The sequence below is a fragment of the Colobus angolensis genome, unplaced genomic scaffold, assembly GCF_000951035.1.
Source record: "Colobus angolensis palliatus isolate OR3802 unplaced genomic scaffold, Cang.pa_1.0 Scaffold136, whole genome shotgun sequence".
Classification (NCBI taxonomy): Eukaryota; Metazoa; Chordata; class Mammalia; order Primates; family Cercopithecidae; genus Colobus; species Colobus angolensis.
Genome location: NW_012114444.1, coordinates 2,759,284 through 2,777,819, shown reverse-complemented (window position 1 = coordinate 2,777,819; position 18,536 = coordinate 2,759,284). Strand labels below are relative to the sequence as shown.

Genomic DNA, 18,536 nt, shown 5'->3' with positions numbered 1-18,536 from the left:
AATTAGTTGGGTGTGGTGGGGGGGGGATGGTGCCTGTAGTCCCAGCTACTTCGGAGGCTGAGGCAGGAGAATCACTTGAACCCAGGAGGTGGAGGTTGCATTGAACCAAGATCGCACCGCTGCACTCCAGCCTGGGTGACAGAGTGACACCCTATCAGGGAGGGAGGGAGGGAAGGAGGAAGGGAGGAAGGAAAGAAAGAAAAAGAAAGAGAGAGAGAGAGAAAGAAGAGAAGAAAGGAAAAGAAAAGAAAAGAAATTGCCTGTCTCAGCAGGCCAAGTGCAAGTCCGCCTGCCTGGGTCCTGTGCCTTTGGGATGGGGCAGGACGGCCACGGCACCTGCTGACACCATCCAGAGCTTTTACTCGACAGAGAGAGGGGAACTGCTCCAGGCAGCTCAGAACCCCCAACAGGCTGCAAAGGCGAGGGCCTGCGATCTGTTTTCCTGGAAACATCTCTGGGCTTAATATCATAGAAGGAGAAAGCTGAAACACTTCGCTAAGGAATTACATCCTGCTGGAAGAACTTGATCCAGAAGATTTTAAAAGCATCTTTTAAATGCTGGGACAGGGGCCGGACGCAGTGGCTCAAGCCTGTAATCCCAGCACTTTGGGAGGCCGAGATGGGCGGATCACGAGGTCAGGAGATCGAGACCATCCTGGCTAACACGGTGAAACCCCGTCTCTATTAAAAATACAAAAAAACTAGCCGGGCGAGGTGGCGGGCGCCTGTAGTCCCAGCTACTCGGGAGGCTGAGGCAGGAGAATGGCATAAACCCCGGAGGGGGAGCTTGCAGTGAGCTGAGATCCGGCCACCACACTCCAGCCTGGGCGACAGAGCGAGACTCCGTCTCAAAAAAAAATAAAAATAAAAAAAAAATAAAATGCTGGGACAGGAACCAAGGGAGGCTTGATGAGTGGCAGGGCAAAGGCCCATGCCACCCCTTCCCACCACCCCTTCCCATTCTGAAAGGATATCCCACCGGGTATGTGTGGGGGAGTGTGTGTGTGCGCGTGTGTATTGTGTTCTGTGTGTGTGTATTCGTGCGTATGTATATTTGTGTTTGTGTATGTTTGTATGTATTGAATGTGTGTGTGGTATGTGTGTATGGGTGCACTGTGTGCATGTGTGTGCATGTATGTGTGTTGAGTGTATGTGTGTGTATTGTGTGTTATGTGTGCATGTGTTTGTATGTGTGTTTGTATGTGCTTGTGTATGTGTATTGTGTGTGTGCATATGTGCGTGTGTGTGGCGTTTGTGTATGTGTTTGTGTATGTTTGTATATTGAGTGTGTGTACTGTGTATGCATGTCTGTGTGTGTCATGTGTACATGTTGGTGTGTTTGTGTGCATAGTGTCTGTGTGTGTATTGTGTATTTGCGTGTTGTGTGTTTATGTGTTTGTGTATTTAGTGTGTTTGTGTTGTGTGTACATGTGTATAGTATATGTGTTGTGTATGCTTGTGTGTACATGTATGTGTGTCGTGTGTAAGCATGTGTATTTGTATTATGTGTTTGTGTACGTGTGTTGTGTGCGTATGTATGTGTACATGAATGTGTGTTTGTGTATGGGTGTAGTGTGTGCTTGTGTGGTGTGTATGGGTGTAGTGTGTGTATGTGTGTTTGTGTGTGTTGTGTACATGTCTGTGCATTTGTGTGCATGCTGTGTGTGTCCAGGGCTGTGCGAGGCAATGGTCAAGACCAAACTGACTCACTCTGACCCTGACTTTCTCCAAGGCCTTCCTTGCCCAGTGCCCCAAGGGGTCTCCCAGACCTTTCTCTCCCCTGCAATCTTATCCTGATGTACAACAACAACTTGAGGGGGTGTCACTCGTGGGAAAAGCCCTAATTCTGAGAGTGTCTGTTTTCGTCTGTGAGCTGACAAGAGAGACCTTCCCGACCGTGCACGTGCACGGGGACAGCTCTGTCTGGCAAGAGGACCTGGTGCAGGGGCCTTCCGGATGGGTGGGTCTCTCCCTGCCCCGGAATCTGGGTGGTGTAACTCTCTCCCCAGCTTCCGCCCTTGAAAGCTTAGGGACTCCACCTCCAAGGTGTCTGCGATTCAAAACCACACAGGGTGACTTTTCTCCAGTTTCAAGTTCATTTGAAATCAGGCAAATCCTCCTCCCTGGGGGAGACTCTGCCAGAACTTTTCACGTCATCCAGCCATTTCTGAGGACGAGAACCAGCCTTCCAAGCAGAAGTCCCTGGGTGAACACTATTGTGGAGCCCATAAGTTATTTTAATGTAGACATCACTTTAAACTAACCTCTCACCATCTGTTCTGTCCTCTAATAACAAATGCGGAAGCGCGTGGGTCTCGGTGGCATCCTAAGGCGGTCGGCGTGGCGGAGGCCCCGTCTGTGCTCTCTCCTCACGGCCCATCGTGGGCTTCTGCGGTGTCTTTCTCATCTGCCAGACACAAATCAAGGGGAAAACTGCTCTCCCCTGACCTGGTGGATTCACTCGCACAGTATTTCTTTTTAATATGGTAAACTGTGGAGAATTCAGAGCATTTTGAGAGCCGATGCTCAGAGCCCCTAGACGCACACCACCCGCAGCCGCTCGCTGCCCGCCGTATTTCAGAGGCCGGCAAACGGGCCTGGAGAATAAGCAAATGTGGCCTGATGGCCAAAACGTAATGAGCTTTCCTTGAAAAAAAAAAAACTCTCTTTAAATAGGTGGTGGATTTTTTTTCAGCAGTCTCCTCATTAAATTTCCCTATGGAAGAGGGATTCGTTCGTCCAAACCAGCAGTAGTACACAGTGGATCTATGATCCATCCCTCAGGCTGCTGCAGACCCCATCCCTCATGCCTACGATCCATCCTTGCCTCCCCGTCCCTTGCCTCCAGAAGACTGGACCTGGCTCCATGTGTTCTCGTCAGCCCAGTGCCACTCAGCCACTCGAGGGCCTACTGTGTGCTCCAAGTGCACTTCCCCTTACCCGAAGCCAAAGCAGCGTCCATACCCATCAGCCGTCGGAGAAGCCCCGGGCTCCAGGACGGCAGGATGGGTGGGCTCCGTACTCCACCTCAGCTGCCTGCTCTCCTGGGAACGTGTTTTCTTAACCTTTCTCCCCCCGGCCAAGGGACAAGTCGTTGGAGGGGACAGGAAGGGGGGTTCCTCCCCTCTATCTAGACGTTGCCCCGTATACCCTGGTGACCAAACTTGGTGAAAACTCTCCATGGGTGGAGAAGAGATGGGCCTTGCCCATGGAAGGCCTGCAGGGATACTGTTGCTGGTGGCCTTGGGCAGTAGAGGGAGGGGTGATTAAGGCTTCGTCAGAGGCTTTTCCTGTCGACCGCTGAGGGGCCCAGACCTGCCCTTCCCTCAGTCACTGTCTCGGAAGCCCTGCTTGGTGTGTGCGGCTCAGGGCAGAGCCGGAAAAGGGCCCTACCTGATCATGGGAAAGTAAGGAGCTGCATTGCAGGGGCGGAACAAAGATGCTCCTCACAGACTACGGGTGTGTGCACATGTGCACAGGAGTGTGTGTGAGTGTGCACATGTGCACAGGAGTGTGTGCACATGTGCACAGGAGTGTGTGTGAGTGTGCGTGCACATGTGCACAGGAGTGTGTGTGTGTGTGCGCGCATGCACGCGCGCACCACGGGCCTGCAGGCCTCCTCTCCTGGCGGTGTCTCCCAGCACATGAGCAGCCCCCCATTGGCACTGACCCCCATGGCGCCTTTATGATGGAAACAGCATCTCCTTCTTCCTATACAGAAAACAGCTTTTTTGCTATTACGACATGAAACAGTCTTGGGGTGGTCGATGTGCCAGGCACCGCACTTCTGCACATAGAAACAGCTCTGGTGTGCAAATGCTAAATGCTGGTTTAAGAAAGATGTTCTCAGGCCGGGCGTGGTGGCTCACACCTGTAATCCCAGCACTTTGGGAGGCCGAGACGGGTAGATCACGAGGTCAGGAGATCAAGACCATCCTGGCTAACACAGTGAAACCCCGTCTCTACTAAAAATACAAAAATTAGCTGGGCATGGTGGCAGGCGCCTGTAGTCCCAGCTACAGGGGAGGCTGAATGGCGTAAACCCGGGAGGCGGAGCTTGCAGTGAGTGGAGATCGCGCCACTGCACTCCAGCCTGGGCGAGAGAGCGAGACTCTGTCTCAAAAAAAAAAAAAAAAAAGAAAGATGTTCTCCATCAGGCTGAATTCTCTACCAATTGGAGTTTTTCCAGGGGATGACTTGCTTTCTTTGATACGAATTAAGCTGGAAGGGATACTCTATCAAACGTGCTTTGAGCCTCTCCGAAGGCTAACCTATGATTGTCATCATGCCGCGGAGATGAGATGCCTGGTGAGAAGCCAGCCCTCTGTCTCTGAGATAAGGGCTACTCAGGCACGATAAAGCAGGCTTGGAAGTCGCTGCTGCATCTGCTCACTGGCATCTGCTGGGTGTGACACCTAGGCCACACGTGGCGCGGTTGCAGTGGTCACGCTGTGTGTCATCAGAATTCAGAAAGCATCTGCACTTCAAGGTCTGCGAGCTTCATGAAATCGAGGGGGCTGCTTTTTCTCTCTTGTTCTCTGCTCTGGAAAGGTTTCCAGAAATTCCAGGGCAAGCTGACCTGTCTTGAGCTCTTTTAGGAGGAATTTCCTGAAGTCATACGGTATCTCCAGGTGTGTGTTCTCTGCTAGTCAAGTTTAAAATTGTATATTTTCTCAAAAAATAATCAATTTCATAACAATTCTCACCTGTGCTTGCATAACATATAGCAAAGAAAATGCTTTAAAAAAAGTCTTATCTTTTTTCTCTGACGTTTATCAAAGACGCAGCAGTTTCCTGAGGACTTTTCACCTAACTACAGCTCTGGAATCTATCGTTGTCCCGATTTTTCTGTTTTCAAATTCTTTCTGTGTCATATTTATTGATGACTTTGGTGTCTGCTGCTTCCTGCTTTCTTGTTCCTTTCCTTGTGGGGTTGAGCGCTTGGTTCATTGGCTGTCATTCCATTTTGATTATGAAAACATTCAAGGTTATGGGTCTGCAGGGACTCAATCTCTGGGTTTCACTGTATCACAGTCACATAGTTATATTATTATTAAACAAAAGAAATATTTTTAAAAGCCTCTAAAAATAGCTTTGGTTCCTGTTGACCCAATGGTTATTTTGCAGCATCATTCAAGTTTCCAAAAGGTCTTTTTTCAGTTTTATTATTAACTTTTAATTGCATCATTTCAGTTGAAGGTCCTAGTCAGGCCGAATGCGGCAGCTCACACCTGTAATCCCAGCGCTTTGGGAGGCCCAGGTGGGAGGATTGCTTAAAGCCAGAAGTTCGAGACCAGCCTGGGAAACATAGTGAGACCTTGTCTGTACAAAAGAATTTCAGAAGTCAGCTGGGCGTGGTTGCCGGCACCTGTAATCCCAGCTGCTCCGGGCTGAGGTGGGAGGATGGCTTGGGCACAGGAGGCCAAGGCTGCAGTGAGCTATGATTGCCCCATGGCACTCCAGCCTGGGTGACAGAGTAAGACCTGTCTCTAAAAAAAAAAAAGAAAAAAGAAAAGAGTCCTGTTCCATTTTGTTTTGGGGGTATTTTTGGGGTGTTCACTGCGGCCCACTGTATTATGAAATGTGATGGTCCTGTGGACTTTGAGATAAAAAGTAGTGTGTTCTAAAGACATGCTCAAAGTTGAATGCAAATCCATTCATTCCACCTTCTCAATTTCACCTTTCAAATCCCCGTGGCCTCTCCCCACTTCCCTGAGGGACCCCCCCAGGCTCTGGGAGGCGCCGCTCACCTGTGGGGGGCTGGTGACCACCACGTCCCCTCCTCACTACAGGAGGTTTCACCTCAACTGAGTGAAAGACGTGCATCTTGTTTTTGATGCTACCAGGGTCCTTTCTGTTTCTCCAGAACTGGTGTGAATCTCACTCTCTGCTCAAAAACAAAATGAAGCCTTTGCCTAACCTTTCCCCATCCCAAGTAACACTCAGAGTTTCGTGTCTGCCTGTGTCCTTCCATTTCCTCCCCCAGTTCGCAACCTTGTCTAGCTTACTTTGGACTTGGGACCCAGATAACCATCATTACATTGTTTTCTAAACAATTAGAAAGGCTGGGGCACACATGCATTGGGTCCTAGTCTTTCCTCTCACTATGGAGGTTGCTCGTTTTCTTGCCTGTGTCTCGTCCTGGGTTTGACGTGAGAACATGAGGCCGTTTTATACCATCATTTCCATTGTTTTCACCTGTGCTGAGGGTGTCTGCCAGGCGTCCCGAGTTCTCGGTGTGTTTGCTGAACTCGGAACATTAGACCTGCCCTTCCCTGTTACTGATGGGCCCTGGACCTGCAGTCGGCAGCTCTCAGTAAAACCCTGACCGTCGATCGTCCTTCCAGTTCCCAAAGTGGACGACAGATCAGCTGTGGTCCCCATCGTACCTCAAAATGGTCGAGCTTGAGGAACTCATGTGAGGGGATGAACGTCAGAGGTAGGGCCCCGGGCCTCACCTCACCACAGGCTGACCTCTTCTCGCTTTGCTCCTGCCTTTCAGATCCGGTCCGACAAAGACAATGACATCCCCATCCGGTACAGCATCACGGGAGTGGGCGCCGACCAGCCCCCCATGGAGGTCTTCAGCATTGACTCCATGTCCGGCCGGATGTACGTCACACGGCCCATGGACCGGGAGGAGCACGCCTCTTACCACGTGAGTGTCCACACCCAGGTGGGAACCGGGCCCTGGGGTGGCGATCTCAGCCCCACCAGGCCTTGGCAGGTGCCCCCAGCAGGGCCCTGCCTGATCTAATTCTACAGGCAGTGCTCCAACTTTGGCCTGGAGCAGAATCCTGGGAAGCTGGGGAAAGCCCAGGTTGCTGGGCACTGTCCCCCGTCTCTAATGCAGCAGGGTGGGCCCAGGGCGGGCCTGGGAAACTGCATTTCACATACTCCCCAGGATGCAAGTCAGGCCTGGGCCCACACTGGGAGAACCACTGGTCCAAAAGGCCTCCATCCACATGGTCTTCTGCTTTGGACAGCTCTGCGGGGCAGGGAGTCAGGGAGCTGCAATGCTCCCTCGGGGCACCTCATGCTGCCCTTGGCCCCTTTCTCCAAAGCACAGCCCATTGTCCCTCCTACCCTCTCCAGACTGGGACATGCGTCCTGCAGGCTTTTCATTTCCTCCGACATCTCTCGCGGCAGCAAGAGCCTCTTAAAGGAGAGCTGCGCTTGTTCCCTGTCACGGGCTGTGCACGGAAAGAGGTGGGGCTGCGGCCTCAGCTTCCAGGGGGCAGGCCCTCTCCTCCCAGGCTGAACTGACCCTGGCTGAGAGGAGGGGGCCTGGGCCGCAGTGAAAGCAGTGGCAGGTGCACATGCCTCCACCTCAGGGTCCAGGGCTGTCCATCGTGTGTAGGTGAAGGCCGCACCAGCAGCGCAGAACAGGCTGGAGCCAGATCATGAGGGTCACACGCAGACCTGCCCCTGGCCAGGTGTGAGCTTTTGGGCAAATGATGTCGCCTCTCCTGGCCTCAGTCCCTGTTCCTTCTCATGGGTTTGTTCTGAGGACTCCAGGGTTAATGCCGGTGAAGCGTTCAGCACGAGCCCGTGCTGTCAGGGCCGTGTGCTCCTCCATAGTAACTCGGGAACAACCATGGAAGACTCGGCCCTGCCTGACAGTGTCACCTTGCTCAGCTCTACCTTCACTGGGCTTCAGCCAGTGGCACCAAACAGAGCCCAACCCTGCAGCTTCTCACATCTGCAACTATTTGTTTTGGGGTTCATTCTTTCCATCTCGCACTAGAAGGAGGCTGCACAGGGGCAGGGAATCCTCCAGCTTGTCTACGCCAGATCTCAGGGCCAAGAACAGAGCCTGGCCTTTGGGGGACTCACTAAGCATTCAGAGAAGGGAGGGTGTTGATGGGAGAAGGTCAGTTTCGCTGTTGGCCACAGGGTCCTCCCTGATAGCCCCTAAGGCACCATCTGAAGCAGGGGCGGAGCTGGATGGATCCTGGGGAGCCCACTTGGGAGGTGGTTGCCCTAACCCTGGTCTGCACTGGGGCCTTATCAGTCCCTCAGGCCTGCCTCCTGGGAAGGCTCACGCCTTGGCTGGGTGTTGGGGAGACCTGATTGACAGTGCCTGGGCCTCGTGTGCTGGGCCCTCCAGGAGTGGCCGGGGCAGAACCACAGAACCAACCAGACTCCAGCTGATGCCCACAGACTGTGCAGCAAGAGACAGGCCCTCAGCATGGCTGCTGGCTCCCACAACGGGCTTTGGGCTGCCGTCAACACGCGTCTACAACAGGCTCAGGAATCGGAACTCAACAGCCCTTACGGACAAGAAATAGCTACAGACCAAGGACTTAGGGAGAGACACAGATGCATGCACACAGAGATAGAGATACAGAGACAGAGAGGGAGACAGAGACACAGAGAGAGACATAGGAGACAGAGAAGAGAGACACAGGAAATACAGAGACAGAGACATAGAGACAGAAATAAATAGAGAGACTGACTGTGAGAAACAGATTCAGAGACAGAGACTTGACTCGAGTCTTGCCAGATCTAGATGTGGGGCAGGGGGAGCCAATCCTTCAGCTCCGTGAGTCCCTGACACGTGTTTCTGTCTGTTGTTTTTTTAACCAAGGCAGACTTGGAGCTGGGTCAGCCCGCTTCTCCCTGGTGTGGCATCGCAGATGCAGCCTGTGGGTGCTGGCTGGGGCATCTGAGGGGCACCAGGAGTGCTGTAGGGCTGCCAGGTGCCTGTTGCAGGAGGACTCAGGGCCCAGCACTTGCTGAAAGCACAGGGATTCCTGGGTGACCTGCATCAGCAGGAAGCATCTTCCTTCCATTTCATCTTGCAATTCCTCCTGGAAATGTGGAGCTCAGAGCTGGCCCTCCCTGCAGCATCCCCGATGAGCTGTGTCTCCTCCATGGATTCTCACCAGAGGCAGCCTCGGCATTCCCACCGACTCCCCAGAGAAGGTTTCAGGGCTCAGCTACCTCTGCACACAGCACGGCTAGGGGACAGGGACCTCCAGGGCCACCACTGGACAGTGCCCCCTCCGTGCACCTTGAAGCCTGAGGCACAGCCTGCAACCCAGCCTGGGAGCTCTGCCCACAGCAGGGGTCCAGGTGTGCAGAGCCAGAGGTTGGAAATGGGCACTCCAGGGATCTGGGTCACCCATCCCTCTGTGATTCATTCCCAAGGCCCTCCTCTCATGCACAGGGAGAAATTTCCAACCCACCATGTGCAGAGACAGTGGCTGGCACTGGGGAGGAATCCAGCGCCCCCACCATCTCCTGCCATGCCATGTAAACACACTGTGTAAACATGTGGTGCAAACACGCTGTGTAAACATGTGGTGCAAACACGCTGTGTAAACATGTGGTGCAAACACGCTGTGTAAACATATGGTGCAAACACGCTGTGTTAGCCCTTTCGTATTGCTGTAAAGAAATACCTGAGGCTGCGTGATATAGAGAGAAAAGAGGTTTATTTGACTTACGGTTCTGCAGGCTGTACAGGAAGTGTGGCGCCGGCATCTGCTTCTGGGGAGGCCTCAGGAAGCTTCCACTCATGGGAGAAAGCGCAGGGGAGCAGACGTCCCACGTGGCGGGAGTAAGAGAGAGAGAGGGACGGAAGTGCCAAGCTCTTTAAACAACTGGCCCTGGAGTGCACTCAGAGCAAGGACTCACACATTACCACCAGGGGCAGCACCGAGCCATTGACAAGGGATCCACCCCCATGACCCAAACACCTCCCACCAGGCCCGCCTCCAACACTGGAGGGCACATTTCAACATGAGATCTGGAGGGGACAGAGCATCCAAACCACGTCACACATCTCCATTCATCTGTTTATTATTTCTGCCTGATGCATATGAACAGCCTTGCTCAGCACCAGGCTCTACCCAGGAAAGGCGTGGTGCCTCTGTAGATGGTCCTGCAGCAAACCCCCAGAAAGATGGGGGTCACAGGCTGGTGGGGACCAGGAACCTGGGTCCCACACCTGTAGGGGAAGCTGAGATGCCCCCAAAGACTCCTGTCCCTCATCACGGATGCACTGAGGCCCCCCGCACTCCCCACCTGAGCTGGCCATAGAGGAAGATGAGGGAGCCCAGGCTAGGGGTGGGGGGGGCTGCTGGTGAAGACAGACCCACCTGCCCCAGCCACCCTCGTGGCCTGCCACTGCAGACACTTTTGCACACATGTTCCCTTCCCTTCTTTTTTCTTTTGCAGCCTGCCCCAGCACCCTCATGGCTTGCCACTGCGCAGACTCTTTTGCACACATGTTCCCTTCCCTTCTCTTGTTTTTATTTTGTTTGTTTTTTGAGACAGGGTCTCGCTCTGTCACTGAGGCTGGAATGCAGTGGCACAATCTCAGCTCACTGCAGCCTCAACCTCCCAGGCTTAAGGAATCCTCCCACCTCAGCCTTCCAAGTAGCTGGGATTTTTTTTTTTTTTTTTTTGAGACAGAGTCTCACTTCGTCAGCCAGGCTGGAGTGCAGTGGTACTATCTCAGCTCACTGCAACCTCCGCCTCACAGGTTCGAGCGATTCTCCTGCCTCCGCTCCCGGGCAGCTGGAACTACAGGCACCTGCCACCACGCCCAGCTAATTTTTCTGTATTTTTAGTAGAGACGGGTTTTGCCATGTTGGCCAGGCTGGTCTCCAACTATGCCTCCCAAAGTGCTGGGACTGCAGGCGTGAGCCACCGGCCCATGTTCCTGTCTGTTTCCTGCCTCAGCCATGAGGCTTCGTGGTTTTCTCCCCGCTTAGAAGATGAGAAATGCAGTCATCCCACATTGCCAGCATCTCTCAGTGCCTCCTGCACACCAGGTTCTAGGAGCAAGCTCGTGGAGATCATCAGTTTTATCATCCTCATTTCCCATTTTCAAGGTGAGGAATGGTGAGCCCTGAGATCTGGCCGGGCTCCAGCCTCCTCACCCTTGTAGGGACAGCAGAGTCAGCAGGAGATGCAGGGCCCAGACTGGAGAAGAAACTACATCATCTGCCAAATTCTGGAATGAAGGCCTCGAGTTCCACGTGTAGCTAATCTCTCTGTCTTACCGAGATGGAGGCCGTGGGGGTGCCCGGCTTCCCTGCCCTTCCCTGGAGAAGGAAGCCCCTCCCTGCAGGCATCACAGTCCTCATCAGACTCCACTGTGAATCCAACTCTGGATTTCCACCTTGCAGGACGCCCACCAGGGTCTTTGGGGGCAGCTGTGCCAGCTGTGCCAGCCAGCAGGGGTGTGTTCTCTGCGCTGTGTAACACGTCGGCACAAACTTAGTGGCTGAAACCACGCCCTATGAGTTCACCGTGCTGTAGGTCAGAAGTCAAGGTGGGCTTGGCTTGTGTTTCTGCTCAGGGTCTCACCAGGCCAAAATCAAAGCGCCAGCCAGCCTGGGCACTCCCCCAGCCCTGGGGAGGACCTACCTCCAGGCTCACTGGGGCTGCGGCAGGTCCAGATCCTTGTGGTTGCAGGACTGAGGTCTCCACGTCCTTGCTGGCTGTTCGGGGGGCCACAGTCACCCCGAAGGACACCTGCATCCTCGGCACGTGTCCCCTCCACTGTCACCCAGCAAGGTCCATGGGATGCCCATATGCTCCTCTCTCCCGCCTGCAGCTGGGGAATGCTCCGCTTTCGAAGGCCCGTGTGGTTGGATGGCGCCTACCCAGCCCTGTCTTAAGGTCAAAAACGTAGCCCAGTGGGGAGGGAACTCATCTGTCTTCACATCTGGGACCAGCACCTGACATCCTTGGGGCCATCTTAGAGTTTCTCCTGCCTCCCCAGTATCCTTTGATCCTGTTCCATTTTCCACCCAGCTCTGTGGGCTGAGGGTGGGGAGGATGCATCCCGCGCCTGAGTATACTGAAGACTGTGACACGTGTCACCCTGAAGCCAGCCTGTAAACATTCAAACACACGACACGCGCGAGTACTCACTGATAGCTTTGCTGGGCGATGCTCCAGAAGATTCCTTGAAGGATTCCGTCAGTCGGACACACTAGCTCACCCAGCCACGTGCTGTCATCTTCCGAGAGCTTTCTCACCTCCCTGAGCCTCAGTTTCCTCCTCTGTAAGATAGCGACCAAGACAATGCCAATCTCACAGATTCCGATGGAAACTGGAGTTAATGTGTATCAGGTTCTTACAGCTCTGCCTGGCCCTGAGCAAATGCACCGTGCGTGTTGGCTGCCGACGTCACCGATGAAGAAAGTCTCCAACACCTGCACCCCTCAGCCACTTCCAAGGCCCCCATGGACTGTTCCCAGTTCCATACTCCTTGGAGGGAACCTGCACCCACAATTAAGACACAAAGAAGAGGCGGGGCGTGGTGGCTCATGCCTGTAATCCCAGCACTTTGGAAGGCCGAGTCAGGCAGATCACGAGGTCAGGAGATTGAGACCATCTTGGCTAACACGGTGAAAGCCCATCTCTACTAAAAATACAAAAAATTAGCCAGGCGTGGTGGCGGGCGCCTGTAGTTCCAGCTACTCGGGAGGCTGAGGCAGGAGAACGGCATGAACCCGGCAGGCGGAGCTTGCAGCGAACCGAGATCGCCCACTGCACTCCAGCCTGGGCCACAGAGAGAGACTCCATCTCAAAAAAAAAAAAAAAAAAATACGAAGAAGAGAGAACAGCCAAGAGGCAGGAGAATTAGATCCCACATACATCTGGACATTCATCTGTCAACAGCCACATTTCCCCCAAGCGCCTTCCCACCCCAAGGCCAGACCATGCCCACATATTAATATTTCCTAATCTTGTCTCCCAGAACGAGGATAGAAAAATGTCCTATTCAAAATGTTGGAGGAAATGCGCTGCGCCTGACCCTTGGATTTGCAGGTTGCAGAGCGCTCGGAGGACTCCTCCACCCGTGTTTGCCTGTTTCCTCCACCGCCGCGGCGAGATCACCTCTCTCAGGCCCGCCCTGCGTGTGCCCAGTCTGGGAGATGGGCAGGGGAGATTTCCAGCAGGAGTTGCAGGACAAGGAGGACACAGGCCGTGGGCAGAGGCGGTATTTCCTTGTTATCTGCACTCGCGCTGCTCCTGCTGCTCCAGATAGCACCTGAAACTGCTTTAGTTGGGAGATAATAACTTTAATTTTAGCTCAGAATTACTTTTTTCCCGAGGCTTGTGACCTTTGGGTGTGTGGGAAGCGCGTCAGGACAGAGGTGCAGACGGCTCGGGGATGGAGGAGTCTGCCCGCGACGGGGCGGGAGCAGCCTGATACGACAACCACACAGCACTTCAGGCTGTTTAAACAGGATACGTAAAACTGACTCAGCGTGCGTGCGGTCACATCTCGCGTGGCAGTCTGCAGTTCCTCCACGAGTCAGGCCTAGTTTGTCTCCTTACTACAGGGCAGATTGCCTCCTTGGGTAAAGCCAGCCTCTAGATCTTCCTTAAACATGCCACGTAGCGGGTAAAATTCCACTCTGGATTGTTGGAACCCAACCAAAACACCGGTGCGGGCACGGACACAGTTAGCTCCCAGGTTTCCCTGGGGCAGGCGTGGAATGCAGGGTTCACCCCGTTCCCCCGAGGTCGTGGGAGTGGGAGCGGCCATGTGAGGCAGGCCACCAGGGGGATGATGTGGAGACCCGTCCGGCATGGGGCTCCTCTCCCGGCCACCCTGGGCTTGATGACGTTTTGCTGCAAATACCTTGAGTGAGGTCTGCTGTGTCCAACTTCAAGCGTGATGTGGGGTTTTGGCAGAAAGATGTGAGCTGAGGACACCTGTGGATCCCCGTCCAGCTCTGGGTGGAGAGGCCTCAGACATACCCTTTCCACTCTCCGGCAACCCCTCAGCAGCCCCCTCGCCTGCGGCAGTGCCCAGCCTCTCCGTGTCCTCTGCCTTGGCCTGTTCTTGAGGTCTCAGCTCAAGCAGCCCCTCCTCTGAGAGGCCTCCCTGGCGGCCACCACAGCCACTGATGGCTTCTTCTCTCCCTGGTGTCCGTTGTCCCTCGGATGGAAGCTCCAGGGCAGCCACACTGCCTTCAGTGCACAGTAATCGAGGGTCCAGCCCAGCACCTGGCATTGCAGGCCCTTGATGGGCATCTGCAGAACAAATGAATGAAAGAACAAATCCAGAACTTCAGGGGTGACTCTGAGAAGCTCCTGCAGAACCTTCCAGCCCAGGTTCAGCTCTTCCCTTTTCACCTCGAAGGCAGTTCCTGTGACATTCCCGGGAGCTCCACACTGGCCTCCCAGCCCCGCCTCTGCATGGATCCCCCCACCACCCATGTTCCCCTGCTGTGTCCAAGAGCTGACAGGGCACGCAGACGCAGAGGAGCCTGGAACTTGTCCGGGCTGGACTCTCAGTGGACACCCAAATGCACCCAATTCCTAGCTCCAGCTCTGACCTCTCTGCACACCCTGGCCTGTCTCCTCCCCATCTCTCCTGGGGACTAACCTCACAGTAGCAGGAGTTAAGCCCCCCACCCAGTTAGGCACAAACGCCTTTCCTGTTGCCACTTTGGGTGGACATGACCCCCGTCCTGCTCCAGACATCTGATCAGAACAGTCGGTGGCTCACAGAACAGTCAGACAGGCATGGGAGGTCCTGGGTGGGCCTGACCATGGGGTGTTGGGGGGTTATGCTGGCTTCCAGCTCTGCGCATTGCTCCACTCTGCAGTCTCCCGACCCCCGTTTCTGCAGAGGAGGGAGCTGAGGCTCGGAGAATTCCACCACGTGCCCAAAGCCCCCCGGCCCCTATAGCTAACCTGCCTCTGCCATCAGCCTCCCACCCCAGCACCGCAGGTCCCGGGCCGCTCTCAGCTGAGTGGGGGTGCCCACCCGCCACCGGGCCCTGATGTGTCTCTGCTGCTTTCCAGCTCCGAGCCCACGCTGTGGACATGAATGGCAACAAGGTGGAGAACCCCATCGACCTGTACATCTACGTCATCGACATGAATGACAACCGCCCGGAGTTCATCAACCAGATCTACAACGGCTCCGTGGACGAGGGCTCCAAGCCAGGTGAGGCCTTTAGCATTTGCTTGCTGGAGACCCTGTGGGCTCTGTGGGCGCAGCACAGGCCCCAAGGGCTGGGGAGGGCTGCTCAGCCCCCGCCACCAGGATGGTGCCACGGGACTTGGGTGCGGACACAGGCGTGCAGCAGGCGTCCACCAAAGCCCCTGCTCTCACAAGCTTCAGGGTCAAGGGAGGTGCAGACCACAGGGGAGAAGCGATTGCAGCCACAGCAGAGCTGACAGGCTGGGAAGGAATCCCGGGTGCTGGGAGTCCTGGGACAGTGGTGGGCCTGGGCAGGCCCCTCTGTGGAGCTGGCATGTGAGCTAGGAGCTGAAGCCTGAGGTGGAGCAGCTCCCGGAGTGGGGCTGGGATGGGCTCCTGGGCAGGCGGAGAGGCTAGGGGAGCAAGGTGCACATGCCAGGGCCCTGGGGAGGCAGTGAGGTCAGAGGACGGAGGCTACTGGAGACCTCCCGGCTACATGTAAGATTTGGTTCCAGTCAAAACGGGAAGCAAGAGAGGCCCAGACTCCCCCTGCAGAGGCGATCCCATGTGACTGAGGCCATCTGCTCCCCTCAGAGCTGACCTAAGAGCCTGTCCCCCGAGACTTCACTCTGGCATAGGTGGCAGTGCCCACTTTTTCATGTGTGGGACCCTAGCTGAGCATGTCATGCCTTGCATCTCTGCCCTCTGTGACTGCCAAGAAATGGGAGACCCCCACCAGCAGTGAGGAGGCTCAGGCCCTCAGTAATTGAGGGTCCAGCCCAGCACCTGGCATTGCAGGCCCTTGATGGGCATCTGCAGAACAAATGAATGAGTGAAAGAACAAATCCAGAACGTAAGGGGTGACTCTGAGAAGCTCCTGCAGAACCTTCCAGCCTCAGGGCACACATGGGTTGGAACCTGGGTGTCCACATCCCCGCGGGGCTGGCACAGCCTCCACCTGCTCATCCAGGTGCAGGTGGCCCAGGTCTGCAGGTTAACAAACCCCAGGGGCCTTCTGTGTGGGGGGAGCAGCTCCCCATTGAGGCTGCCTCCTGCGTGGGGGGTGGAGAGGGTTCCTCTTTGGGACAAACCTTTGCCTGGCTTGGGTTCGGTGAGGGGAGGGGAGGTCACTGAGGAGACGTCTGCTGGGGCTGCCCCTAAAGTACAAGACAGCAAGTAAATGTGAAGTTCAGAGAGACAGCAAAGCACTTTAAAGTGTGGCTCAAGCACCATGTAGGGCAGACTTGCACCAGGAGGGTAATCCTTGCTGATCTGAACTACAAGTTCAATGGGTGTCCTGTATTTTCACCAGCAGCCGCACCCCTGGCCAGTGCCCAGCAAGTGACGGCTTCTGGGCTCTACAGAAGTTGGCAGTGCTGGGCAAATGGGAGGCTATTTCTGCATTGAAATCCAGAGCACATGGAGTCCAGAGCCAGGGCCAGCTCCCAGGGGCACCACACACCCCTGCAGGCCCCCAGGGAGGGGTCAGCAGCATCCTGGCTCTGGGATGAGAAGGCAGGCCTTCATCATGACTGCTTGCAGAAGTGTCTGCATGGTCCGCCCCCAGGGCTGCAGTGTGAACAGGGTGAATTGCGTGCTTGGTCCGCCCCCAGGGCTGCGGTGTGAACAGGGTGAATTGCACGCTTGGTCCGCCCCCAGGGCTGCGGTGTGAACAGGGTGAATTGCGTGCTTGGTCCACCCCAGGGCTGCAGTGTGAACAGGGTGAATTGCACGCTTGGTCCGCCCCCAGGGCTGCAGTGTGAACAGGGTGAATTGCGCGCTTGGTCCGCCCCCAGGGCTGCAGTGTGAACAGGGTGAATTGCGCGCTTGGTCCGCCCCCAGGGCTGCAGTGTGAACAGGGTGAATTGCGCGCTTGGTCCGCCCCCAGGGCAGCAGTGTGAACAGGGTGAATTACGTGCTTGGTCCGCCCCCAGGGCAGCAGTGTGAACAGGGTGAATTGCGCGCTTGGTCCGCCCCCAGGGCTGCACTGTGAACAGGGTGAATTGCGTGCTTGGTCCGCCCCCAGGGCTGCAGTGTGAACAGGGTGAATTGCGCGCTTGGTCCATCCCAGGGCTGCGGTGTGAACAGGGTGAATTGCGTGCTTGATTGGTTGTCTTTCAGGATTATGAGACACGGGTATGTCTGGTGTCACCAGAGGGAATGAATGTGACATTATCTCACTGGAACCATGGGCAGCTAGCTGGTCCTCAGCCATCCCTTGAGGGGCAGGCAGGGGGTGAGCAGATTAGCTCCAGGCAGCCAAAGAAAACGGCTGAGGACACGGGAGCCCCTCGCGAGGGTGCAGATGTGGAGGAGTGGGCAGCAGGCCAGGCACGCTCCTCACACAGATACCACTGGCCTCTCTCCTGGAGACCCAGGATGCTATTTAAAGGCGTCTGGATTTTCCTATCCTTTCTATCACAAATCAAACCTCCCATGTCTTACTTTTTAAAAAATCAATAGCGAAAGTCTTCCCAAAAGCACAACTGGCTTTGCTCATTAAGATAACTGAGCAAATTGTGGAGCCGTGGCCTCAGAAGTCCATTTCAGCCCTTCTTCCCACCACTCCTGAGCTTTTCCAGGACTGTGTTGAGTGAAATATCCACGGACTCTCAGAGCCCCTGGGGGATCGGGAGTCTGTTTCTGGTCCCAGAATAAGCTGTCTTTGTGCAAAGGCCAGGACGGAGCTGGAGGTGCTGCTGTCGAGTCCACCTCGGTCACCCTGGGCAAGGGCGGGGAGAGATGGAGTCCACACAAAGCGTGGCTTGCTTCTCTCAGTGGCGGTCTTTCCAGGACTTGGAAATCATCTCTACAATTTCTTCTCTTCCATCAGTAAATTACAATAATAGAAGGGTTCTACACAGTGCCTTTGTGGGATAAGGAAAAACTATCGCCAGAAATTAGTCATTATTCTCTGGAAGGACAGGCTAATGAAGGGTTTCAGATGTGCGTTCTAATGGAAAACAAATGGAAAGATGGGTTAAATATTGACTCAGCTTCTTGGGGAGTTCATCTGGGGACATGAGCACGCCAGTACAGGCCTGGGATCCATGAGGGTCCTGTGTGCCCCCACACTCCTCTCCAGACCCCTGGGATCCACAAGAGTCCTGTGTGCATCTCACACTCTTCCCCAGCCCCCCAGAATCCACAAGGGTTCTGTGTGCACCCTGTACTCTTCCCCAGGCCCCCGGAATCCACGAGGATCCTTCATGTACCCCCCATTCTTCCCCAGCCTCCCCTGGATCCACAAGGGTCCTGTGTGCACCCCACACTCTTTCCCAGTCCCCCTGACTTCATGAAATCCCCTGGGGCACTGCTGACCTGCTCTGTTGGGCTCAGAGGGTGTGGCAGGCGCTGCGGTGGGCCCTTTTGTGGTTGGGGTGCAGAGTGAGATGCCTTGTTAGTCAACAGGATGCAGAGCCCGTCCCAGGGGCTCCCCAAGCAAGGGGACCATGACTGGGAAGTGAAGGCGGGGCTGGCAGTGCCAGGTGTGGCAGCGCCCCTGGCTGAGATGTGTTTCCAGAGTCTCCCCAGCCGGTTTTCAACCCCGCCCTCCTTTCTCCTCCGAGAGATCCTCTGCTGCAGCCACCATGGCCTTGGAGGCCGAAAGCGTGTTACTCAGCAGCTA

The 18,536-nt window shown here is 55.1% G+C and overlaps 1 protein-coding gene across 2 annotated transcripts in view; it reads left to right on the top strand.

Moving 5' to 3' along the window:
• Positions 1 to 18,536, top strand: part of CDH4 (cadherin 4, type 1, R-cadherin (retinal)) — a 444,165-nt gene that overhangs the window by 347,880 nt on the left and 77,749 nt on the right. For both annotated transcript variants that reach the window (XM_011934497.1, XM_011934498.1), the window contains exons 4-5: positions 6,503 to 6,658; positions 14,788 to 14,932. In XM_011934497.1, coding sequence (XP_011789887.1) covers positions 6,503 to 6,658; positions 14,788 to 14,932 — 301 coding nt within the window. The remainder of the gene's footprint in view (positions 1 to 6,502; positions 6,659 to 14,787; positions 14,933 to 18,536) is intronic.